The sequence below is a fragment of the Pipistrellus kuhlii genome, unplaced genomic scaffold, assembly GCF_014108245.1.
Source record: "Pipistrellus kuhlii isolate mPipKuh1 unplaced genomic scaffold, mPipKuh1.p scaffold_m20_p_3, whole genome shotgun sequence".
NCBI lineage: Eukaryota > Metazoa > Chordata > Mammalia > Chiroptera > Vespertilionidae > Pipistrellus > Pipistrellus kuhlii.
The window spans coordinates 15,847,025-15,871,206 of record NW_023425529.1 but is presented as its reverse complement, the minus strand read 5'-3'; the positions used below and the strand labels follow the sequence as shown (position 1 = coordinate 15,871,206).

Here is a 24,182-nt window from a genome sequence, read left to right as displayed (position 1 = left end):
GTTAATTCTCAACCAAGGATATTTTTCCATTGACTTTTTTAGAGAATGGAAGGAAGGAGAGACAGAGAGAAACATCGATGTGAGAGAGACACATCAATTGGTTGCCTCCCACAAGCTCTTTAACCAGAGCAGGTGCAACTGAGCTAAGTGCCCTTGACTGGAAATGGAATCCGTGACTCTTCAGTCCTCAGGCTGACATGCTATCCACTGGCTTTCTGTCTGCTGGGAATGCCCTGCCTTGAGATCTGCACAGATCACTCCCTCTCTGCTCAAATGTCATCTAACAGCAAGCTTTCTCCAATCATCCAATACAAAATGCCAGTCCCTGCCTATGCACAACTTATCTTTATCTTGCTTTACTTTTCTTGTTGGCACTTACAACCACCCAGCATACTCCATATTTACTTATTACTTTTTGAGAGCTTTGAGAAAACTGTCATCTTGTCTGTTTTGTCTACTATTGTGTTGCCTCGAACAGTGCTTGGCACATAGCATGTCCTTAGTATATATCTGTTGAAGAAATCAAATGATCTGATTTTGGATATTTATAGAACTTACTAAAGGGGGGGGGGGGTCCCTCAGCCTGGCCTGCCCCCTTCTCACAGTCCCAGAGCTCTCAGGGGCTACCCAGCGATCAGGGGGAGGCAACACCCCCATCACACCTCTGCTGCTGTCACTGCCAGCAGCACAAGCCTTGGCTGGCCCTGGGAGGCTGAGGGAACTGGGGGACTCTGGAGGAAGGCGCACAGAGTGGCTGGACCCGCCTGGGGGTGGGCCTGGCTATGCTGCATGCCTGCTGTCCTGGTGGGGCTTAGGGGACTGGGCTCCAGCATCTCTGAGGGCGGGGCAGCCAATTAGCATATTCCCTCATTATTACATAGGATATTCAGGATTCTAAACACCATAGCAATGTGTTAGTTAAAGACTCTTAAAGAAAGTGACTATCCACTTAAAAAAATAATCCATTATAATAACTGAAGAACAGTTTGCTACAGTGTACAACATGTGCAATTGGTGATACATATATCCACGCAATGACACTGTTGATTGGCCACCCATCAGTCAGTCAACCTCCATACTCGGACTTACTCCTTGATTACCAAATGGTGATATGTTCAAGTTTAGGGAGACTCCTAGGTACTCATCTTTGCCTGTTTTGAAGTGTTAGGCATAGTGCCAGCTATGCAGTCTTACCTTTAAGCTGTGATGGAAGATTTCTGATGGACAGTACCTCTTGCACAACATACTGATTCACCCCTCCACTTTTCAACAATTCCTCTGGGGTTAAAGGCAGATGGAAATCACACAGTTGGGGAGACATCCTTCTTCCACTGGCTCACAGGGCTGGAAACCAAACAGAAAACATCTAAGGCCCATCTTTTCTTCTAGTTCTCCTCTCCCTCATTACATAATGATTTTTAGTCTTACATCATGCAGATAGCATTATCTTAGAGCAGTGTTTCCCAAACTTTTGATATATGTGTACCCCTTCTATAATTTTCGTAACGCTGAGTACCCCTTGTACTCATGAGAAGGTAGAATTAGGCGCAGCTAAGCACGGTGCAGTGCATATCCCCACCAAACTCTTCCCGTACCCCTGAGGATACACGTACCACACTTTGGGAAACACTGTGAGAATATGAGATCTACCCAGAAATAAAATCTCATTTCACGCATGACTCTGCCACTTGGTCACGTCATGAACCTCATGTGTAAAACGGGGTTCCTAGTTTCTGATTACTTTACATAGGTGCTCTGAGGACCTAAGGAGTCAAAGGATTATTAAAGTGTGTAGAGAACTGTAAAGCGGCATATCAATGCCTTGTGTTTGCTTTATTATTTTTTTATGGACAAAGCTTATTAAGTAGAATGGCTCCCCTGAGATCAGAACAATGGTTTCCAGGCTCCAGAATGGGAGAGCATTAATGTTTATGACATGTTTACTGTATGCCAGGTCCTACTAGGCTATTTGAATATTAAATCTGATTTAATTCTTCAGATTCTTACTCTTATAGAATACATAACACAGCCCAATTTACAGATGATGAAAATGAGGCTAAGAAAGCTTAAGGCAAGAGACGCAAAATTCTGCCGCAGATCTATCAGACTGTTTTTACCGCATCGTACCCCGAGGATATGCCCACTAGTCCTCCCTGCCTCTCGTATGCCGCCTAACACCGCGTTCTAACACCCGTACCCTCCGCACCCTACTCTCCCAGTCTTTTCATTATCCGCCCTCCATGATCACCACATCTTACCCGAGAACCTCACCGGTCGTTCCTGGGACTCCGGCAGTGGGGCTGAAATGGAGAAAGCCCGGCGAGCATAGTGCGCACCAATCAGCGAGGCAGCACTGAAGCGGGCAGAGAGAGCGGCCAATCCCCAGCAGGCGGAGGCAAAATCCTGCCTCTGAGCCGGGCGACGCGCGGGCAAAGCCACAAACATGGAGTTCAAATCTCAACGGCCGCCAGGGGACCAATCGTGACGCTCGCTGCAGAGACCGGCCAATCACAGCCCAGGATCCGGAAAGCCGGGCCGCGCCGCCAGGAGAGGGGCGGGGCCTAGTTACAGACTCTGCTGCCTGCCTTCTTTGGTCCTTGGCCCGCAGTCGGTGGGGAGGAGACCCCGGCAGTGTCTGCCAGAGATGCCGCGTGCCTAGTTGGACCCATTCAGTCAAACCCAGAACTGGAGGCAAGTCCAGGCCGGGATTTAGGTTTAGCATCTCGTCCGGGTTCCGCCATCTCCTCTGCTACGTGAAGTCCAGCAAAGTCACTTCACTCAAGAGCCCGATTTCCTCCCCTGTACAATAGGGATAGTAAAAAGAAAAAAAAGCGACAGCGCAAAACTGCTGTAAGGCATAGAAAAAGGAAGCCTTGGGTTCCAGGGTCTGGACCATCTCCCTCGCAGTTGAGGGATGGCCAAAGAAACAAAAATGCATTTTCTTGAAATCCAGTTTTGGGATACACGGACGTAGAGAAGCCCTCACCTCTTCCGCCGCTCCAAGACTTCCTGCTCGCAGAACGGAAGCGCCTAGGCGGGGCAGGGTCTGAGTGACAACCGGGGCCTCCATGCGTCCGAACCAGGAAGGCGGGGCTTGTGGCTGGGGTAGGAGGAGCTTAGGAGCTCCCTGCGCCCAGAGATACCTGGGTAAGGCCCAAGATGGCTGCTTCCACCTAAAACATAGGTGAGGGCAGCGCGAGCGGTTCCTGTCATCTCCTTGGAGGTCACGCCTGGCTAGCACTCTGCTATAGCTGCATGCTGTTGTAGGGGAGAGACGGGCACGATGGCAGGGTGCCTCGCTTCGGGTGCAGGAAGGCGCCTGTGGAGCTGGGTGCCCCAGGCCTGCAGAAGTTTCTCTCTGGGTAAGTGGCGGATGTGGAGAGACGCGCGGAGAACTGCTTTTCAGTAAGCGGCCAGGATTCAGTCTCTTTCTTCTCCATCCCTTAGGTGTTCCTGACTTGTATTTTGTAAGGAACACCGTCCCGCCCCCCAAAGTGGTTGATCGCTGGAACGAGAAGACGGCCATGTTTGGGGTATATGATAACATCGGCATCCTCGGTAAGATTGACTCCCTTGTACAGGCAATTATGTTGTAACAAGGGCCTCCCCCCCAACCCCCCCCCCCCGAACTGTGTAGGAATGGTACCGTGAACAATAGCAAAGAGCAAACACTCATGTGGTTATTTACGTTATATTGGGCATTGTTCTGAGTGTCCTACATGTATTAAATCATTGAATCCGCATAAGAACGTTTCACTTTGCAGGTGAGGAAACTGAGGCATAAAGAGGCTAGGTAATTTTTTCAAAACTAGCAAATGGCAGTGCCAGTATTTGAACCCCAAACAATCTGGCTCCAAAGTCTGTGCTCTTGATACTGTAGTATAACGTGTCTTGTCTGTAGGTGCTGCTCTGAACGGTGCAACTTGTGCTGAAGGCTTAGCAGCTGGTCGAGGCTGTGTTGTCTTAGAACTAACATGTTCTCTCACATTACACAGGAAATTTTGAAAAGCACCCCAAAGAACTAATCAAGGGCCCAAAATGGCTTCGAGGCTGGAAAGGGAATGAATTGCAGCGTTGTATCCGAAAGAAGAGAATGGTTGGATATCGGATGTTCAGTGATGACCTACACAAGCTTAACAAACGCATCAGCTATCTCTACAAACATTTTAACCGACATGGAAAGTACCGGTAGAAGAGTAAGCTGGGGACTCTGGAAAAGGCATATCTAATATCCAGGTGAAGGGAAATAGTACTTTTTTCCCCATGAGGAAAGGACTTTGTATGCTCTCCATAATAAAATGAGGCTTCTTTAGAATCTGTTATCCACACACTTTATTTTCCTCTGGATGCTACTTTTACTCACATAGACTATGAAGTCTACTCATTCCTAAGTCTTAGGATCTTAGATTTGGACTTTACCACTTGCCTTTTGCAGTTTAGCCATGTCTATTTGCCTTTAAGAAAGAAAAAATATTGTTGGCACTTTTTGACATTTAGGTTTCATGTATTGAAAGTGGTAATTTTTAATTGCCCCTTAATGTTAAATGTTAAATATATTTTTAAAAATTCACATTGGATCTGGCTGGTGTGGATCAGTGGTTGAGCATCAACCTATAAACCAAGGAGCCCACTTTTCAGGCTTGGTCCACAGTTGGGAGTGGGAAGGAGGCAGTCGATCAATGATGATCATCATTGATTTTTCTCTCTTTCCCTCTTCCTTCCTCTCTGAAATCAATACAAATTTATTAAAAAGCAAAAACAAAAAAACAACAACAAAAAAAAACTACACCGGAGTGAAATGCAATGGAAAAGTGGAATTATATTTCTATTCTTGTAAAAACTATTGGTTACCTTTTCTGAGCAGAGAATTGTAGGAGAAACAGAAATGTGTAGTATATCCTTGACCCACTCTCTGCATATGCTTTTCTAGTTAAGGATAGTTTATTCTATCCTATCCTATATAATAAATCAGCTGAATGGCGGAATGACATGCACTGACCACCAGGGGGCAGATGCTCAATACAGGAGCTAAGGATGTCCAACTGGCTTAGGGGAATGGGCCTAAGCCTTGGTGGGACATCTTCGAGGGTTCCTGGACCGTGAGAGGGTGCAGGCGGGGCTGAGGACCCCCTCCTGAAGTGTACAGATTTCGTGCACCAGCCTCTAATGTATATATATTCAGAACACCTTGCACTTAGCAGTCTCAAATATTCGATTGTCTCCTCTCCCAAGTCCCACCAAATCATGTAAGGTATTCCAGAGCCACTCACATTTCATACCCACTTCTCCATTCTTATATCCAGCTCTTCTCCAGCCATCATTTTGAAAACTCTCTCCCATATTATTATGAGCCCTGACACATAATATATACATTTCCTTAAGACCCAGGATCTTAATTTATATTCACACATACCCATATCCATTTCTCTGAAACCCTAAACTTATCACATGGGGAGTGGGCCTAAGCCGGCAGTCGGACATCTAGCCACCACTGCTGCACTCACCAGCTGAGAGCCTGGCTTCTGGCTGAGCAGTACCTGTGGAAGAGACTGACCACCTGGGGCAGCTCCAGCATTGAGCATCTGCCCCCCCCAGGTGGTCAGTGCAGTCATAGCGACTGGTTGTCCTGCTGTTTGGTTGATTTGCATATTAGCCTTTTATTACAAGAGGTTCTAAATTGGGGTTGAGTACCACTGCTTTGGAAAATGGAAGAAGGCAAGGGAATGTTTTTTAGGGTTCCTTTATTTTGGCTGAGTCTTTGAACTCATAATATTTTTGCTTTTTGATTTTGCTTGGTTTAATGTGTCTGTGTCTGTCTTCTCCACTAGTTAAGCCTCATTCCCACTGAAGGTAGGGACTATCTTGTACATATTTGCTTGCTGCAGTAGTTGAATATCTGGCATATTAGACATCTTTGTATATGGGATTTTAAAAAAATACGGATTTTAGAGAAAGAGAAACTTCGATTGGTTGCCTCCCATAGTTACCCCAACTGGGGATCAAACCTGCAACCTAAACTATGTGCTCTGACCAGGAATTAAACTGTGACCGCCCATTTCATAGGTCGATACTCAAATCATTGAGCCATGCTGGCTGGGCTCCTTTTTATGATTAAAATAAAACCTGTTAAACTAGTAACGGGGAATTTCATTAATTTGATAAAAATTATACACTAGAGATCAACAATATAGGTTTATGGACATGTATTCTCTTTGAAAATCAGCAACATGACAAGGATGCCCACTATTGCTGCTGCATTATAACTTAGTACTAATGGTCCTAGTCAGTTTACAAAAATTTAGCGGTTGCTAAGGGTAGGGATGGGGTATGTGTGGCTATAAAGAGAGAGCTCCAGGGAGTCTTGTGCAGTTCTGTACTCTTGATTGTGGTTGGTGGTAAAAGGAGTCCTCACATATTGCATAAAACTATATATACATGCAGATGCACACACAAATATACACAGGAATGCATATAAAAATGGCAAAATCTGAATAAACTGTGGATTGTACCAATGTCAATTTCCTGGTTTTAATATTACAGGTGAAGGGCTATAGGGGAACCTCCCTGTATTATTTTCTTAAGTTTAAAACTTTTTCAATTAAAAAAAAAATTCAGTGACTTAGTCTCTTTCAGGGGAAAGTTGGTGGGGATACTTAGGTGTTCATGCTGCCAAAAATAATTCCTCTCCTTGATTTTGTCTTTGGGGTTTGTGATTTGTTTTCAGTTCCTACAAGTTGTCATTTTGGTGTGGTTCTAGGAGGTAGGTGGGATAAAGACATGATCAATACATTATGTTTCTAAGAGCAATTGTTTAATAGTTTTAGGCAGGGTTGTGACATTTGCATAGATCAGTGGTTGGCAAACTGCGGCTCATGAACCACATGCTGCTCTTTGGCCCCGTGGGTGTGCCTCTTCCACAAAATACCACGGCGTGGGCGAGTCTATTTTGAAGAAGTGGCATTAGAAGAAGTTTAAGTTTAAAAAATTTAGCTCTCAAAATAAATTTCAATCGTACTGTCGATATATGGCACTGTTGAGTTTGCCAATCACTGGCCTAGATCATTCTGTGGTTCCCTTGAGGATAGATAGGACGGAAGGCAAGACCAGAAACAGAAAGATACTGTATTTCATTGTACACTTTTTTTTTTCATTTTAACATCTAAATTAGGTTGTTTCAATATAACTGTTAGCCAAATGAGTGTCTGCGGCTTGGAAGAAAATTCAGAAACAGAAGAGGGACACTTTGAAGAAATGCTGTCTCACCAAAGTTCTTGATGACTGACTACATTGTGTGGAAAATTATGAACATCTAAGACTTAGTCAAAACAATGAATCAGCCGAGACCGGTTTGGCTCAATGGATAGAGCATCGGCTTGGGGACTGAAGGGACCCGGGTTCGATTCCGGTCAGGGGCATGTACCTTGGTTGCGGGCATATCCCCAATAGGGGTTGTGCAAGAGGCAGCTGATCGATGACTCTCTCTCATCGATGTTTCTAACTCTATCTCTCTCCCTTCCTCTCTGTACAAAATCAATAAAATATTTAAAAAACAAAAAACAAAACAACAACAACAATGAATCATAAGGGCCTCTGAATATGACATTTTAGGAATACTGTTATGTTATTCTTCCGTATTTTCATTTTTTACTAGTACATATGCACCATAGTAAAATATGATAAAAAATCTCTAAATCTATACTTTTAATAAATATAAAATCAGTTCTGACTGATAAGAAAGCATCGTGTCTTTGCTATCTCCCCCACCCCCCCCAGGGAGCTAAAATAATGAGTTTTACAACGGATAAGAACAATGAGACAAGGGGAGAGAATTCTTGAAATACTAACGAGGAAAAATCGACACAACTTGTTGAACTAGTAGAGGAGGAGTAAAGATGCGCGGGGAGGAATTCCAGGATGGTTTCCATTTGGACCCGCCTAGTGGCAAAGGTGCCTGGAAGGCACAGCAGGAGCGTGTTTGGCAGGAAGCGTGTAGGATGCTCTGCGTGAGGAGCTGGTGACAGTGGATGAACGGAGCCTTCGGTTCTGCTTTGGGACGCACCCCGCGCCCGCTACTTGGGCCAAGAGCCTGCCGCTCTGTCTGGATAGACTTTGCCTCCTCGGAGTTGTTGGTCAGAGGCGGGCAGGTGGGTGGAACGCCGCCAGTCCGGGAGTCTGGGCTGCGCGTAGACTGACAAGCCACCGACTTCCCGGGACCCCCGAGCCCCGGCCACTGTGAGCCGGGACGCTGGCGGCCGATTCGCTGGCGGCCGGGACACTCGGGCCGCTGCCGGCGGAAGAGGCGCGATTGGCTGGAGCTGCCGGCCTTGGGCGGGGCCTCAGAAGCTGTTCAGCGATTGGCTGGGAGGCACCAAAAGAGGTTTAACTCAAAATGTTGGAGTTGCCCCTCCAGAGGCGTGTTTCCACAACCCCCTGTCGCTTAGTTGCAGATTAGCCAACTATAGTTCCATTTGTCAGTGAATGAGAAAACCGCTCCTTTCCGTGAGAGGAGAGCTTTGATTGGCCGATTTGCTCGGGCGTCCCAGGTGGGCTGCGCCTGGCCTGGGCGTGGATTGGGCCGCGGGACTGTCAATCTTACTGGGGGAGGCGTGGCCGGCACTAATAAAGACCGGGACCGAACCGCAGCTGCAGTAACTTCCACCGCAGCTAGAGCTCCGGATGGTCAACTAGACGTGCAGCTCGGCAGTTCCGTGGACGTTAGCCGCAGCGTTCCCCTCGCCGCAGCCTCCGGAGAGGAGACCGATCCTCACTTCTCAGAGAAATGTGAGTTGACTCTGCTGTGAGGGGGCTCGACCCTCCTTGCCAACTCTCATCGCCAGCGTCTGATTCTGCGGGATCGAAAATGGCGCATTGCAGCAGCTGCAGCGACGCGGGGAACTACCACCGCGCGCAGCCCCCAGACCTGAGCACCCCCAGGGAGGAGGGCAGTACCCCACTCTTGCACCAGCCACAGCCAGCACCTCACGGGCGGGGCAGGGGCGCAGGGGTCCCACATTCATTGCACCCATTCTCTCCAAAGGAGCGCCTCATCCAGGTCTCGGTCTAGTGGAGCCCGGGAGAGGGCGAAGGTGGGGGGCATGGAGTTATCGGGTAGGAGTCTGAACGAATCTGTACTTGGTTCCTCTGGAAAGACAGTCATAGGTGCATCTGCTAGTGAGTAATTTGTGTATATCCCTCACCCCAACTGTTACGTGTTGCCTCCCTCCCACTTTGGCAAAGAGCAAAGCTCCAGAAACTTGTCTGTCAGTTAGTTCTCTGGCGCCGAGTGAGCAGCTCTGGAGTGCTCAGGGGCAGTGCCATATGATTCCAAACAGCCATTCCTCCCAAGGCCACCCTGAGGTGTTTCCCTTCATTGAGTCTCAGCCAAGTGTTTGGAAGGGAAATAGAGCTGGGGATCCCCGTCTTCCCCGACGCATTACATTTAGTCTCTGACCATCTTTAAGATCCTGAGAAGTGAAGAGAAGTGAAGCACTCCCCTGTCAAGACCACTGTCTGCTTGGTAGAGATTTTTCTTTCTTGTCATTGCCTGGATGGAGTCCTGGCCTGGACCTAGACATATTTGTGTTGCTTCTCTTAGTGACAAAAAAAAAAGGGGGGGGGGGAAGATTTACTTATCCTACATAAAGGTTATAACTGTTCTGGATATTTTATTGCCAAGTGTTCCCAACTCCCAACTAATAGTCAGTGGGATGGTCCTTTCAAATGCTTTATAACCATGTCACATTTTTTCAGTTTGATTTCTGCAGCTTTTACTCTGTGACATTCTGTGCATTTTGGCCAAGTCCTAGGATTCCATTTGTCTTCATTTGGGGAAGGAGGATCCTTCTCGGCTGACTGGCTCCCAGTAGCACCCATGTGGGATGTGCCAAGGAGGTAGAGAAAGTGTGGTGACCAACAGAGCATCACAAGGTCTCAGGCCTTAATCTTGTCATTGCTGCCGCCATCCTGGACTGCTTCCAAGACCAAACAGTGGCTTCTACCTACTCCCTGGATTTTCCATCTTCAGAGAACTAGATGGCTGCTTAGTTCAGTGGTAGCACCAGTCTGTGGCTTTGGACCTCCCCTTTGCCACCTTTACACCTTAGAAGTGAGAAAGTGATAAGCAAATGGGGATAAGTCAGATGTAATCTGCTAGTATCTCCTTTCTGATGTGTTATTCTCTATCTTCTTAGACTTGAAAGAAATTCTTTTAGGGAGGAGGAATTTCTGGGTATTAGTTCTATTGTGAGTAGTCAAGGCATTTCCTGTGTGGTGACTTTGTGATGGTTAAATCCCTATTTCACTTATTCTTAGATTGCTCCTAGGAGGTTTTTTTTTTTTTGTGTGTGTGTGTGTGTGTGAGATTCAGCTTCTCTTTGAGGAGTTTTTATTGTAATTTCTATTCCCCATCAAATTTGGGAGATCTCCCTCCTGCTGTAGGTTCTTCCTTGGGAGAGAAAATCTTCATGCCATAGGTTATACTTCATGAAAAAGAGTTTTTCTTGAACACTTCATACTAGGTTAATCCCTTTGAAGGCTAAGGGAATGAAGACAATCACTGTACATAGTAGTGTAAACCACAATTTATCTTTGGGGCATAAGGAACATATGTCTCTTTGGGACATGGGGTAGTTTCCTGAGATTTGTTGTCAAATCTAGAAAAAGAATGGACAGAATGTCAAAGATACATGTACATTGAGGCCCATTTCCCTTAATTTTGCCTCCTGTCTATGCGCTTGGAAGAGTTTCATAAGTAATGTAATTATTTTAGGGCCCAGCTCTGTCTAAATGAAATTTCCATCTTCTCTGCCAAAAACAAAGCGAGCAAACTGTTCTGACTCACTCCACCTACTGAGGCTATTCCTTTGGTGATTCTCCAAGTTGTCCTTACGACAGCCCCAGTATACTAATTTTTTTTATTTTTTTATATTTTTATTGTTTTTTTTTTTTTTTTTTTTTTTTTTTTTACAGAGAGGAAGAGAGAGGGAAAGAGAGTTAGAAACATTGATAAGAGAGAAACATTGACCAGCTGCCTCCCGTACACCTCCCACTGGGGATGTGCCCGTAACCAAGGTATATGCCCTTGACCGGAATTGAACCTGGGACCTTTCAGTCCGCAGGCTGACACTCTATCCACTGATCCAAACCAGTTTCAGCCCCAGTATACTAATTGTTGAATTAAACATAACCAGTAAGTGGATCCCCTTAAGGAGAATCTGTCAGTGCTTGCTCTTTTTAGATGTAGGCTTTGGGGAAAAGAGCTCTTTAGTCCATAGGCTTATCCTGAGGGTTTAGGGTTTTGTACAAATTTCTTCTAAACTCAATTGGAGATTTCCAGTTTGAGTTTATGTGAAAGGCTCGGACAGCCAGGGCAATGCCATTCAGGCCAACAGTAGTACGTTCGTCCCTGTAACCATTGTGTCAGGGGATATGTGTGTGTGAGTTTGGGTCAGAAGATGGCCCAAATAAGATCTCTTGACACCCTGGATGTCCCCGACCCTCACTAAATGTTGTTACAGCATCTTCTATCTTTTGCTTCTTGTCATAGTGCTGTAACTCCCTCCTTGGTATGGCCAAGGAACTAGAACCCCTTCTAATTACATATAGTAACCTAATTGCCATGAATTTGATGGTGTGGGGTGAGAATGCACATGATTTCTTTCTCGTTTTGGGTGCTTTGTGTACTGTCCACTCTTCTTTCTTTTTATTATTTTTTCTTTAAAAGAAATCTTTAATGTTGAAAATATTATTCAGGCCTCCTTTTGCCTCCATTAACCTCTTCCAGCCTGCTCCCATACTCCCCTTTCTCCTCTAGCCCCCCCCCCCCCCCCCCCCCCGTTTGTGTCCGTCCATGGGTTATGCATATATGCCTACAAGTTATCTATTTTTCTCTTTTTTCTACAGGTCCGATCCAGCTCAGCCGCCCACTGAAGGGGCAGAAGGGGCAGAAGGGACTGCCCCAGGTGGGGGCCCCCCCGGCCCTCCTCCTAATACGACCAGCAACAGGCGACTACAGCAAACCCAGGCACAAGTAGAGGAGGTAGGTGGAGCGTTTTCCCCTGAGGGTTTCCAAATCATCGGGGTTTGGAACTTTTCTTCTTATAGAGAGACAGCTAGAGGCTTTGGGAGGCAAGGCATTCATCCGTTAGTTACGCAGGGCAACCCTGCGATCCCGTGGTGGCTGTTCTTCCCCGTGTCTCTGGTAGAGAGCTCAGCAGCTTTGTTTCTGGGCCCCCCTCAGGTGGTGGACATCATGCGTGTGAATGTGGACAAGGTCCTGAAGAGGGACGAGATCCTGTCGGAGCTAGATGACCGAGCGGACGCCTTGCAGATGGGAGCGTCACAATTTGAGAGCAGTGCTGCCAAGCTCAAGAGGAAGTATTGGTGGAAAAACTGCAAGGTGAGTTTTCTTGTCCTCTCCCCACTTCTTTTTCCTGGGCCACAACTCACAGAAGGCCAGAAAACCCTCAGGTTCTACATTCCCTCCCTTGAGTGGTACAGAACTCTTCTTGGGAGGAAGTCTTAAAAGCCTCCTTGAGCTGCATTACCCAGAATCGGCCGCCAGGGTAGGCTAGAGTATTCAGACCTAACGGGGGCTACCCTGAGGTGTTTGGAAATGGTTAGTCAAGCTGCTTTTGCCAAAAGGACCCCTGGAAAATGTTTCACCTGGCCCTTCCTCAAACACTCAACACCGACACAATGACTGGAGTAGATAAATGTATTTAAATCCGTGCGGCTTTTAGGAATGAGCTGAACACTTCACAATGAGAAAGGAACCACTTGACTGCAGATCCATTGCAGTGCTTTTCAACACAACAGTACCTAAAGCAAAAGAAACAAGCTGCAGAAGCTCTGATGTGTCCGAGGCACTTCGCCTGTGGTGCAGGGGTTATTGTCTGGTGGAGAGCATGGGGGTGGGGCCCTCTCCCAGAGGCCTGCAGATTTCCCTGGGTGCCGTGCGTATCTTTCTCCCAAAGACAGAGGAAATTCTCTTCCTGGCTCCTTTCTTCCTTTCCGAAGTCCAAGGATCGATTTTTGTTTTTGTCAATTTCTCCTCAGATGATGATCATGCTGGGGGCTATCTGTGCCATCATCGTGGTAGTTATTGCAAGTAAGTATTCCTGAGGTTGCTGGTGGGGTGAAGAGGTGGGCAGGTCCCGGAGTCTTCTCCCAGCCCCGTCTGCCTGCCTCCCTGCCTGAGGAGAGGGGCAGCTCCGACTGAGGTATGGAGATCACTGTTGTGGAATCGCCACCTGGCTCAGGAGGGAGGGAGGGCAAAGACAAAGGACTCCCTTGATGGACAAGGCTTCCCTCTGCTGTTTGTCACTGTCTTGGGTCCGAGGGAGACATGGGGATGGGACACCTACAACTGAAAGACCCGAATGCCTAGTGACCTGGTGTAATTTGTCCTCTTGTTTTCTCCTGTCTCTGTCTCTGTCTCTGTCTCTCTCTCTCTCTCTCTCTCTCTCTCTCTCTTCCATCTTGGACTTCCTGATACCTGTGTCCAGTCTACTTTTTTACTTGAGAATGTGCCAACCCTTCCCTGTCCTCCATTACCATCCAAACCCATGTTCCTCTCCTTGTTTGCTCTCTCAACCGACTTCCCCATCTACCTTCCTCCCTCCCAGCCCAGGTTTCTCCACTGCTCATTCCTCCTTTTCTGTTGCTTTCATTTGCACTACATCCCTCAGCACTAGCAATGCTGCTCCTGGCTGCAATGTGAAGCAACTATCTGAAGAGCAACAGCTGGCACCTCCTCCCTCCCTGCTTCTTATAAAATCGCAAATTCCTCCAAAGCCAAAAAGAAGTGGAGGCCAAGGGAAGGGGATGGGCGTAGCTGTAGGGACATGCCCACCAAAGTGTCAAGATTCGGGGAGGAGAAGGGTATCCGTGCCCATGGTGCCTCTGGGAAAGCCCGGCCGCTGGCAGGAGGAGGCCGGGAACACCTGGGAAAATGGTGGCTCACTCAGGGCTGCCCTGGTCACGTGGAGCTCTCCTCCTCTGCCAGGCCTGAAGAGGATCCTGGGTGGGTGGGCTCAAAGTCCAACTCGGTCCTAGTGCAATACCCTCTTAGATAGTGAAACCTGTCTTTTGCAGTTATTTCTAATCTGTTAGTCCAAGGTTTTCTATGTCTTCAGGGATCTTAACAGCCTTTTACTTTGTTCTCCGGTGACCTGGAGGACGCATATGAATTGTGAAAATACCAAAATTCTCATTGCCATCCTAGAAGCAGCCCCCCAAGCTCGTAATGGGAAGGGGCTGATCCTTGTCCACATTTTCTGCAGCGTTCCTGTCATATAGCCAAAGTTTGGGACTCTTGATTCGTTTTCATTGTTGGCATAAAGAGAGAGGGAGTATTAGTTAGAGAGAAACAGTGAATGAAGGGCCTAATTTGAAAATCACGAGCTCAGAGGAAGCCACTTCTTGCCTTCTCTTGTTAAGGAGGGTCCTGATCCTCCCCTCCTGTTGATTAAGGAGTGTGAGGGGTCCTTGGACGTTCAGGGACTTCCTCTGCACCACTCCTGTGTACTTGCCAAAGACAGGGATGAGGCAAGATGGCCTTGCTGAGGCCTGGCTGATTCTGTATATTTAGAGGAGCCCAGTATATCCACCGACTCAGTCTTGGGGTAGGAGGCGGACAATGTAGGCAGTTTGTGCTATCATGGGGCCCTTTCACCTAGAGCCACCTGTCTGTTCTTCCCGCATTGTACTCCCCTTCTAAACCACGTGTACCCCTCTGAATTCCACTTTGCCTGCTTTCCTTTTCTCTTTGCATGGCTTGTGGGTCCAGATAGTGGAATCTAAGGATGGCAGCTACTCAGCCTGTGCGGAGGCCACTGCTGGGCTTCAGGATAGGTGTGAGGGAGGCAGGCAGGCTGGGAACAGAAGGGGAAACACCCATGCTCTTGTGTTCCTTCTGTCCTCTGGCCCACAAGCAGGAAGAGGCAGGGCTGGGGCTGGATGCTCACTTTCCATGCAGCAGCATTTCATTGCACAGAACCATCCTTCCTCTCCCTGTTCCCCACGTTCCCTGTGTCCTGCCCCAGGGTGGGACTGAAGAGCTGGAAGAAAGCAGTCAGTGTACCCTCCCAACGGTTCCCCCCCGAAGGTCTCCACTCTCCTCTGGGGGTCACCGCTGGAGAAGAACCACCACTGTCCTCGATGTGCCCCAAGCCTGGAGCAAATTCGTCCTCTTAGCCCACCCGCCCGTGTCACAGGGATTACTTCCTTGGGTTTCTGTCCTGCCGAATATAGTTGGCTCACCAGATATAGTTGGCTGTGTTCTTTTGGAGATTTCAGCCCTTCTCCTTCCTTTCTCATCCCACGGTGTGTACACCCTCTTTTGTGTCTTTGCTGTCCCCTTTCCCTCCTACCACCCATGTGCATGGGCAACTATGCAACCAAACCCTGGGACTTTGCAGGCAAATGAAGCCGAGCTTCCCACATCCCCTTCAGTTTGCCATGAGACATGTGGGGTTTCCGCTGTGTGTCCGTCATCACCCCTTTGTCTTTTTTTCCTAACCTCAATCTCATACCTGTATAGAATAATAATTGTATCTCACCAAAGGCATGTGGCTTATCTACCGATTTCATGTATTCTAAACAAAGGCGCGAAAAATATAAATTCCTGACTACACTGGCTTGGTTGTTGTTTGGGTTGGAGTACCTAAGGAGAGAGGTGGGGAGGGGACTGCTTATTTCTAGTAGTCTGATGTTGCTCTATGCCGGAAGGGCTGGCTAATGTGTGCCAGATGGTCTTCGGAGATTAAAGCTCCGTGTTGGCAAAGGAAGTGGTCTCTGCTCTCAGCATTCACGCCTGCAGCAGCCCAACTCTTCCGGTGCCAGTGAGAGGAAGTGACGGCAGGAAGTTGGGTGAGGATCCCACGCTGACAAACACCTGCAGGTTTTCTCAGACATCTCCTATCTACCTCCTTCCTTTGTGCGGAGTGCCACACAGAGTATTGACTGGCAGATTTTAGAAATAAACAAAAAGAAATCTTTCCCTGGCAGCTGAGTCGGTTGAGGAGGAGTAGGGATGAGGCGTTGCGGGTATCCTGAAGCACCCAGCAACTGTCTAAGGAGCAGAACCTAATTACAGCTCAGGGTTACACAGAGCACCCGAGATGGGCCCCAGGGCTGCCTCATAGGGCCTTTATTTCACACCTTCAACACTTTGCAGCAAGGCCTGGGACACAGCTCAGTTGGGCCCAACAATGGGAAAGATAGGAGAGTGGGCAAACTTTGCCTCCCAGGATCAGGACGCTTTTAATTGGACAGAGTTCAGCATTTGCGGGTGGTGGCCCAACCTCTACCCCTTTGTCCCACTGCCCCTCACTTGCTCCTTTCTTAATTTCTTCCCACTTTCTGTTCAACCACTGTACCTCAAATCTGGTTCTCGCTTTAACTTCCACCCAGACCTTCCCGATGGCCTCTGTTCTCTTTACCCCAGGCGAAGCCCAGAGGGTACCTACAGCATCTCCCCGGCGCAGAAGGAAGGCAGAGTCTTGCACGTGTTTAGAGCCAGTGTCCCTGTGATCTGTGCTTTCTTCATGCTTTTCTTGGGGGTGTTTTTGAGCTTTGAGGCTTGGCTTACAGTCCTTCTGGGAGAACATGACTACTCTTTCTTTTTATTCGGAGGCAGGAGAGCGTCTACCCAGAGGGCCTCAGAGTCTTGGCAGATCTTGGATGAGGTAGCTAGGAGAGAACAAGAGGGAGTGAGGTTGGTTTCAGCTGTGGTACCCCCAAAGTTGTGGGCTGTGGAATTGGGGGGGCGGGACAGGAGGGTGCAGGCTGGAACCTGGGATGCTTGGGCTTCATCTCTGGTCTGGTAGGGAGATGGTGTGAGGAGGTGGTTAGCGGAGGCTGGTTGCAAGTGAGGTGGGTCGGGCAGAGCTGAGGGCAGTGGATGCTTACCTTGCCATCTCTGAAGTCCCAGATACAGCAGTACAAGGAGGAAGAGGCTGCTGCCAAAAAGGACTCCAAAGGCCACAGTTCTCTGCTCTGTAGGTGAGAAGAGTGCAGGCAGGAATCAGTGGGCAGGAACCAGCTCAGCCCTCGCCGGCTGGAGGACAAAGGAGTGTGAGAGTCCCTGTGTGGGGAGCTCACACCAAGAGTTCTGCTCTCCCCCAGGAACTGGGCACACAGTAGCATTTGTACTTGCTCAGGGTTGTTGGATGTTTGTGTGTTCCTCCACACAGAATTCCCACGGTTTCCCACCTCAGGATATCTTTTTTTTTAATTGTTTTTCAAGAGAAATTTAAGTTAGATAGCTGTTGGCAGTTAAACTAGGATTATATAAATAGTTGGAGAATGATGTGAGCTGAGACAAAATCCCAGTCTCAAATAATAATGCCCAGTGCTCCTGGATGTTTGCATTCTAGGTACTGATTCTTTCCTGTTTAAAATTTTTAAATAATATTCTGCGGCTTCAGGATGAAGTTCCAGCTTGAAAGCCTATCAGTGTCAGCCCACTAGCCCTGGTCAGCGTGTTCAGTGGTTAGAGCACTGGCCTGCACATCGGAGCGTCAGGGATTCGAGTGCCTGTTGGGCTCATACCTGGGTTGCAAGTTTGTTCCCCAGCTCCAGTTGGGGGTGGGAGGCAACCCCAATCTCTTCTCTCCTCCTTGCTCTCACCCCTCCTTTCCACTCTATACAAGTCAATGGAAAAAGTATTTTCACTCCTCGGGTGAGGAAAACAGAAAAGTGTCAGCCCACTAATAGTAGTGGAGGGTTTGAGGTTCTGGTGTAATTAGGCTGCCTGTTTTCCCCCATCTCACCCTTTACCATTTACTAAGTAGGTGACCTCGGGCAAATTACTTAACAACTGTGAGGGCCAGTTCACTCATTAATGGGAGTCATGCTAAGACCTGTGATCATACATCTCAGTGCTTAGTATAGTGCTTAATTTATGTAAATGCTCAGTAAATACAATTACTTCTCAAGCTTTAGGCCACTTCCCAGATTTCCCACACACTCTTGGTTCTAGCTGTGCAGTTCCTGAGTCCTCTTTAGGCTGCTTCCTACTTGGCCTTCACACATGCCGTTCTGTCTGTCTTGGTGTTTCCTTGTCCCTCGAGCTAGCTAACTTGGTTATCTTCCCTGGTCACCTTCCCTGCCTGCCTAGTCGGTCCCTCCAAGTGGACTAAGCTCCTTGGGGGCAGGATCAGAAGTTACCCAGCCTTCATCTCCAGCACACCACCTGCTGCCCTGGCACCTGGCGTGCTGGTCTCAGGATGTGTGGTGGCAGCTATGGAGGCTGCTGCCCTGGAAAGAAGCTGAGACTGTGAATGAACATAGTGTAGTGGGAAGCAGAACGAGACCAAAGATGAGCTGGAGGCAGGAGAGCCACAAGCCCAGGGTAGAGGTGGGAGAGGAGGGTACCTGGTGGGGCAGCCCAGGCACTGGTCACAATGGGCTCATCCAGGGAGATGTGGGCGACCTGACAGGTGTAAGTGGCACCAGCAGAGCCAGGTTCTGCCGTCAGGGAGGAGGAGATGCTGTAGGTGCCCTCTGGGCTTTGCCGGAGGCTGGAGAAGGAGGTATCAGAGACTGGGACCGGGGCTCCACCCAGTTCCTCTCGGGTCCATGTCACAGTCACGTCCGGAGGATAATAGCCAGCAATGTTGCAGATGAGAGTGGGTGGCAGAGCTTCACTTGCCAAGCCCAGTCGTACTTTGGGAGAAGCTGGAAGAGAGAATAAGATTCCAGAGGGGTCAGTGGGACAACGGAGAAGACTAAAGCCTTCTCTTCCTGCCGAGAGTGAGCTAGGATGTGGAGGCTGAAGCTTCATCCTCAGTGGAGTGCCAAGGGCGGTGAGGAGTCCACCCTGGGTGCAGGCCATAAAGGGGTACATCTTCCACAGGTAGTTGAAAGACAGTAGTAAAACCAACTAGCGACGGGCTTGCTTCTCATCACCATAAGTGATGAGAAGCAAGTGACTTTAAGGGTATCAGTGAGGAAACCCTCTTCTCCACCAGGACCACTCCCACTGCGCCTCCTTGGTTTGCTGCTGCTCCTTTAGGGTGTGTGATTGGAGGCAGCCGGCCAGGGCAGGGCAACCGGATCCTGGTCTGGGAGGTTTTCTCAGTGGGCTTACCCAAAGTGTGACAGAAGACAATCTGATGCCATCTGCACCTCTAGAGTGGAGATGGCATTTAGGTTGTGGGAATGCAGTCTGCCTCTCAGGAAATTTGGACTCCACTTTGGAAAACACTCCCAATAAGCCTATCCCTTCCCCTCTCCCCCAGAGAAGCGAGTTCTGGCCTCACCTTGGACGTGGAGCTGGATGATTTGTTGAGCTTGGTACAGAGAGGTGGTGACCTGGCAAATGTAGGCCCCCTCGTCCTTCAGAGTGAGGCTGGGTAGCTTGAGCGAGGCGTCCCCGGCCAGGAGGAGCTGCTCGGGCTCCAGGGTAGCGCCCTCTCGCCTGGCGTGGCCCTGCCCTGCGGTCCAGCTGTACACCAGCTGGCCACTGCCTTTGTGCTGCAGCCGCCACTCCACTCTGGCGAGGTCCCAGCCCGGAGCCATGGAGAAGCCACAGTGCAGGGAGGCTGAGGACCCCCGCTGGAGACTCAGGGACGGGGTCTGTGTTGACACCTGGAACTCCACTGTGATGAGAGAGAGAGAGAGGGCGATGAGTTCAGCTTCCTCTTGAGACCACCTGACCTGAGCTGTGGGCATGTGGGTACACATCTGCCCCTGCCTCCTTTCTTGGACAGTGAGGGCAGTTGGGCTCATTTCCCAGACAGGTGGAACCACAAAGAAATGGGGCTCTAAAACCATATGATTTCACCCACGTGTGGAGTATAAAACGGAAACTTCTGAACACAAACAGCAGTGTGGTGGTTGCCAGAGGGAAGGGTGCAGGGGAGAAAAAGGAGTCCTAATATGAGGTGACAGGAGAAGATTTGACTTTGGATGGCGGGTACATGGTGCTAGGTACACATTTTTTAATTTAGTAACCCACACATGAAACCTATATGTTCATGTTGACTAATGTCACTCCCGTAAAATTTAATTAAAAAACAAAGAAATGGGGCTCTGGAAAGGCAGTGTGACACACAAGGCGATCTGAACTATTTTGGAGCCACCCCTGGATAATCTGGTGAAAGCTGTTGACCTCTCACCAGGAAGATACGCATGCAGAACTGTGGGTTACTGTTGACTCTTGGGTAAGAACCACTGGAGTAGCATAAAACATTTTGGAACCCTGGTTCTTCCATGTGGTTGCTCTGTGACCTTGGACAAGTCACTTAGTGTTGCCAAGCTCACCTGTGGAAGGCAAGGCTGCCGTGAAGTCTAAGTAGGAGTAAGAGTTTAAAAAGCACACCACTGTGGCTCAGTTGGTTGGGAATCATCCTGCACATGGTTGCCGGTTCGATTCCTGGCGGGGGCAAATAACTGGGTTGTATGTTCAATCCCCGGTCGGGGCATGTATGGAAGGTAACCGATTGATGTTCCTCTCTCCCATCGCTATTTCTCTCTCACTCCCTTCCTCTCTAAGCATGAGGATTGAAAAATAAAATAAAAAGCACACAGACATGCTAAACCTAAATCTAATGAGGAAAACAATCAGACAGTGGGATATGGTACCAGACAAGGCCTAAGCTCTTCAAAGATGTCGGGGCCATGAAAGACAGTTCTGGAATAAAGGAGCCTAAAGGCACAAGACGGCTAACGGCGTGTGTGGTCCTTGCTTGAATCCTGGACTCTAAGAACCAGAGAGCTACAAAGAACAGTAGTGGGGTAATGGGAGAAGTTTGAATTTGGACTTCATACTTGACAGTATTATTATTATTATTATTATTTAAATATATTTTATTGATTTTTTACAGAGAGGGAGAGAGATAGAGAGCTAGAAACGTCGATGAGAGAGAAACATCGACCAGGTGCCTCTTGCACATCCCCTACTGGGGATGTGCCCGCAACCAGTGTACATGCCCTTGACTGGAATCTAACCTGGGACCTTTCAGTCCGCAGACCGACGTTCTACCACTGAGCCAAACCAGTTTGGGCTTGACAGTATTATTATATCAATTTTTAAAATATTGACCTTAAGCATGATGCTCAGTGATGTAGCAAGTGGGACTGCCCTGGCAAATATGTTCTTAAATTCTTGACACACTGTACCCCCTTATTGTCTGCACCACGGTAGACCACCTTGGTTTGCTGAGGTAATGTTTCTGTGATGATGGAGAATATCCCCGTCTTTGGTTATAAACCAAATGCTATAAACCACATGCTATACGTGGCCGTATTTGGAGTGAAGTATTGGGATTACTGAAGCTTTCAATTTGTTCAGGTATATCTATTAAGAAAATGCTAACAATTGATTGGACCTAGGTGTATAACATACAGGTGTGCATTACATTATTCTTTCACCTTTTGTAGTCTTAAAATATCCCAAAATAAAAAGGGAATATCTAGCTATACCAAGACTATGAGGACTCCTCTTTTCTGCTGTAGCAGGATACACTTAGGTTAGACCACAGTATAGTAGACTGTTCTGGGCTTTCTAAGGATAGGTGGGTAGCTCCCTAATCTTTGGGCTTGGTTGTCTCTTTTTGGAGGTAAAATAGTAGGTTTAATGACCTCTGGAGAAATTTATCCTCATGTTCTCAGTTCCCTGCATCCTCTGGGATGTGCTGGAGAAGGCAGAAACTGGGTTTTACTAATAATATTAATAAGGGGTAACGAACAAATTCTGAACCCCTGTGCTTTGCTCTCATCAAACACCAGACCAGGATGGCTTTTCACTGGGAGAAAACTGGTGCTTGGCCCAGGAAGCCTACTACGAACAGCATACGTGAATAGAGCATGTCATTTCCTCAGGCAAAACAGTGAGGAGGAAATTATCCCCATTTTGGGCCTTTGGAAAGAAAGGGCCAAGGTCGAGGGGACACCTTGAGATGACTGATGTGGATGGAGGTGGACTTGTTCCCTTCCTTCTTCTATTCCTTGCCCAGCTGGTGTGGCTCAGTGGTCGAGTGTTGACCTATGAACTGGGAGGTCACAGTTTGATTCCCAGTCGGGGCACATACCTGGGTTGCGGGCTTGATCCCCAGTGTGGGGCCTGCAAGAGGCAGCTGATCAATGATCCTCATCATTGGTGTTTCTCTCTCTCCCTCTCTGAACTCAATAAAAATATATTAAAAGGAAACTTTTAATTTTCTTACCTGTAGTCAGCACAGTCCCCTGGGGGCCCAGGGGCAGGTTCATCACGGGGTACGAGAGAGCTGTGTTCTCAGCATCCACCAGAGTCTTCATCAGTATGGAGACACTGGGCCCCCCTCCAGAGACCTGCAGGTTGGCCATGAACCAAGCTGCTGTCTCCACAGCAACCTCTTGTCTGGCCTGGAGAAAGTAGCGGGAGATCTCACAGGTCACCTCCTTCTCGCTGCAGTCCGCATGGAGCAAGGCCTCCGCGTGGGGAATCTGCACCGGACTCACTGGGGGAGAAGGGCGGGTGGCACAGAGGGCGGATTGGATGGAGGCGGGGGTGGGGGGTGGGGTGGGGTGGGAGCAGATGCAGGCGGGCGCACTGGGAACTGGGCTGTCCCAATGAAGGGAGCTCTTATCTTACCTGAGGCCTCAAAAGTGACAGGTGGGTTGTCTTGGACCAGCGTGCTCACTTGGAAGTCACTGAAGCCTTCCAGGGAGCCGTCATCCAGCACTGGCACCTGCTTCAGCACCAGCAGGGCCTTCACCATGGTCTTGTCGCTGGCAAAGCCTCCACGGTGCATGCCTTCCTCCACCAAGAAGCAGTCCAAGACCACGTCCACTGCCCGCCACTGCCTCTCCGCTGCGGGGACTGTTGGACCTCAGAGGGAGGGTGGGGATAAAAGGGAGAGATCACCCAAAGGTCTTATGTGCACACTTATGAGCCTAACCAGTGGTCGAGGACAATAGGGGGGTGGGGGATTGGAATGGGGGGTTGAGGACAAATATGTGATACCTTAATCAATAAAGAAATAATAAAAAAAGATGGCTGCAGCCGCCGTTATTTCTGTGCCCACTCCCTGCCCCAACTGTGCAGTCATTAAGGCTGAAAGTTGTGTTCCAGGGGCCTTGCTATCTGTGTCCCTATCTCAAAATCCCCAGGTCAACTTCTGGGAAGCACCTGCCTTTCCAGGAACTATTTGATACGAGTGATTCAAAGTCCTGGATTTGCCTTGCTCCGCCGGGTTTATGCTTTTGCTTTTATTTCCAGCCATCAAATGAAAGTTATTTTCAGGCAAAGGAGTTCTCAGCAAAAGCAAATAAAAGCTTTGCCACTGCGAGAGACAACAGGCCATCATGCAGTCCAGGGTGTTGGCAGCCATCTTCTCCATTTCCCAGCTGGCAACAGGTCTGCTCTGCTTTTTCCTGCCACAACACGTGGCCTTCCCCTCTCCGCCTCCCGATTACATTCCTGGTGATTTCCTGGGTGGGGAACATTTCTCTTCCGAAGGTGTCCCCTCTCCCAAAGACAGCGCTCCCACCACATTCACTGTGAAAGGCCCTCTTTCTCATTTGGCTTTACGCCCTGGGTCTCAGCCTTTCTCCCCGCAACACAACTGGTTCCGTTGTCAGCCTCTGAGCCGGTCTCCCCTTGGGCTTAGAAGCGATTGGCTCCTTTTCCCTTGTGTAACCCGGGGGAGGGTGTCTATCCGGAGCTTCCCTAGCCTCTCTTCCCTCCAGGCTGCCCCCACTCACCAGGGTCCGCAGCTCCGGACAGAGCCAAGCAGAGCAGCAGGCACCACCCCTCTGTGCCCATGGGGGCTGCTCTCAGGCCGGCTGCCGCCCTCTCCACTGGCTCCCCGCCTGCAGGGTCCACAGAGAAGAGGGGCCTCTAAATTCTCCTTTCAATACTCCTGGCTGGCCGACGTTTTGAGAGTTTCTCTCCTGTCCGCCTAGGACCTCTCTTTCACTTTCACTTTGAGGAGGTGCCACTGCGGCTGCCTTCGCCTCTGGGTGAAGCCATTTCTTGCTGGTGCCAGAGCCCTGTTCACGGTTCGCCTTCCCAACCCCACGCACCGCCCCTGGCGATTCCAAGCCCTGACGCCACTGCTGCACCCTTCTGCTCCCCACCAGCCCCGAGACAGTGGAGGTGTGGGGACCGGGAGGTGGGAGGAGGAGGAAGGGAGAGACTAGAAGCAGGAACCCCGTGAGTCTGGGAACCTTTTCTCATTTTCTGTTGGTACCAC

General features: G+C 48.9%; 4 protein-coding genes across 19 annotated transcripts in view; 2 read left to right on the top strand and 2 right to left on the bottom strand.

Moving 5' to 3' along the window:
• Positions 1 to 2,595, bottom strand: part of NCAPD2 (non-SMC condensin I complex subunit D2) — a 30,629-nt gene extending 28,034 nt beyond the window's left edge. The window contains exons 1-2 of one of the 6 annotated variants that reach the window (XM_036455462.2): positions 2,259 to 2,595; positions 1,195 to 1,344 (exon numbers count right to left, since the gene is read on the bottom strand). In XM_036455462.2, the coding sequence (XP_036311355.1) occupies positions 1,195 to 1,321 (127 nt within the window). In that variant the 5' untranslated portion in view covers positions 1,322 to 1,344; positions 2,259 to 2,595. Of the gene's footprint in view, positions 1 to 1,194; positions 1,345 to 2,258 lie in introns of those variants that run through there. The other 5 variants (XM_036455455.2, XM_045587672.1, XM_036455458.2 and 2 more) reach the window with 5 other exon arrangements.
• Positions 2,596 to 3,109: 514 nt separating this feature from the next.
• MRPL51 (mitochondrial ribosomal protein L51) lies at positions 3,110 to 7,326 on the top strand. Of its 2 annotated transcripts, XM_045587677.1 has the most exons (4): positions 3,110 to 3,362; positions 3,448 to 3,558; positions 3,996 to 4,236; positions 7,169 to 7,326. In XM_045587677.1, the coding sequence occupies exons 1-3, from the start codon at positions 3,284 to 3,286 to the stop codon at positions 4,190 to 4,192; spliced, it is 387 nt and encodes a 128-aa protein (XP_045443633.1). In that variant the 5' UTR covers positions 3,110 to 3,283; the 3' UTR covers positions 4,193 to 4,236; positions 7,169 to 7,326. The 2 variants fall into 2 exon arrangements, with proteins under 2 accessions (XP_045443633.1, XP_036311388.1); XM_036455495.2 differs by lacking the exon at positions 7,169 to 7,326 and having other exon boundaries at positions 3,112 to 3,362; positions 3,996 to 4,315.
• A 1,278-nt stretch (positions 7,327 to 8,604) lies between these two features.
• The window catches only part of VAMP1 (vesicle associated membrane protein 1), a 48,424-nt gene continuing 32,846 nt past the window's right edge, over positions 8,605 to 24,182 (top strand). The window contains exons 1-5 of one of the 5 annotated variants that reach the window (XM_036455487.2): positions 8,606 to 8,781; positions 11,902 to 12,037; positions 12,239 to 12,397; positions 13,057 to 13,108; positions 21,736 to 22,061. In XM_036455487.2, coding sequence (XP_036311380.1) covers positions 8,780 to 8,781; positions 11,902 to 12,037; positions 12,239 to 12,397; positions 13,057 to 13,108; positions 21,736 to 21,806 — 420 coding nt within the window. In that variant the 5' untranslated portion in view covers positions 8,606 to 8,779 and the 3' untranslated portion in view covers positions 21,807 to 22,061. Of the gene's footprint in view, positions 8,782 to 11,901; positions 12,038 to 12,238; positions 12,398 to 13,056; positions 13,109 to 13,505; positions 15,635 to 17,429; positions 19,759 to 21,735; positions 22,062 to 24,182 lie in introns of those variants that run through there. The other 4 variants (XM_036455493.2, XM_036455490.2, XM_036455486.2 and 1 more) reach the window with 4 other exon arrangements.
• On the bottom strand, positions 16,119 to 24,175 carry TAPBPL (TAP binding protein like). Of its 6 annotated transcripts, XM_045587676.1 has the most exons (8): positions 23,692 to 24,173; positions 23,001 to 23,011; positions 22,580 to 22,793; positions 22,173 to 22,445; positions 19,266 to 19,604; positions 18,379 to 18,681; positions 16,912 to 16,998; positions 16,119 to 16,692 (listed from the first exon to the last, which is right to left on the bottom strand). In XM_045587676.1, the coding sequence occupies exons 1-8, from the start codon at positions 23,750 to 23,752 to the stop codon at positions 16,613 to 16,615; spliced, it is 1,368 nt and encodes a 455-aa protein (XP_045443632.1). In that variant the 5' UTR covers positions 23,753 to 24,173; the 3' UTR covers positions 16,119 to 16,612. The 6 variants fall into 6 exon arrangements, with proteins under 6 accessions (XP_045443632.1, XP_045443629.1, XP_045443630.1 ...); XM_045587673.1 differs by lacking the exon at positions 23,001 to 23,011 and having other exon boundaries at positions 22,580 to 22,816; positions 23,692 to 24,175; XM_045587674.1 differs by lacking the exon at positions 23,001 to 23,011 and having other exon boundaries at positions 22,580 to 22,810; positions 23,692 to 24,175.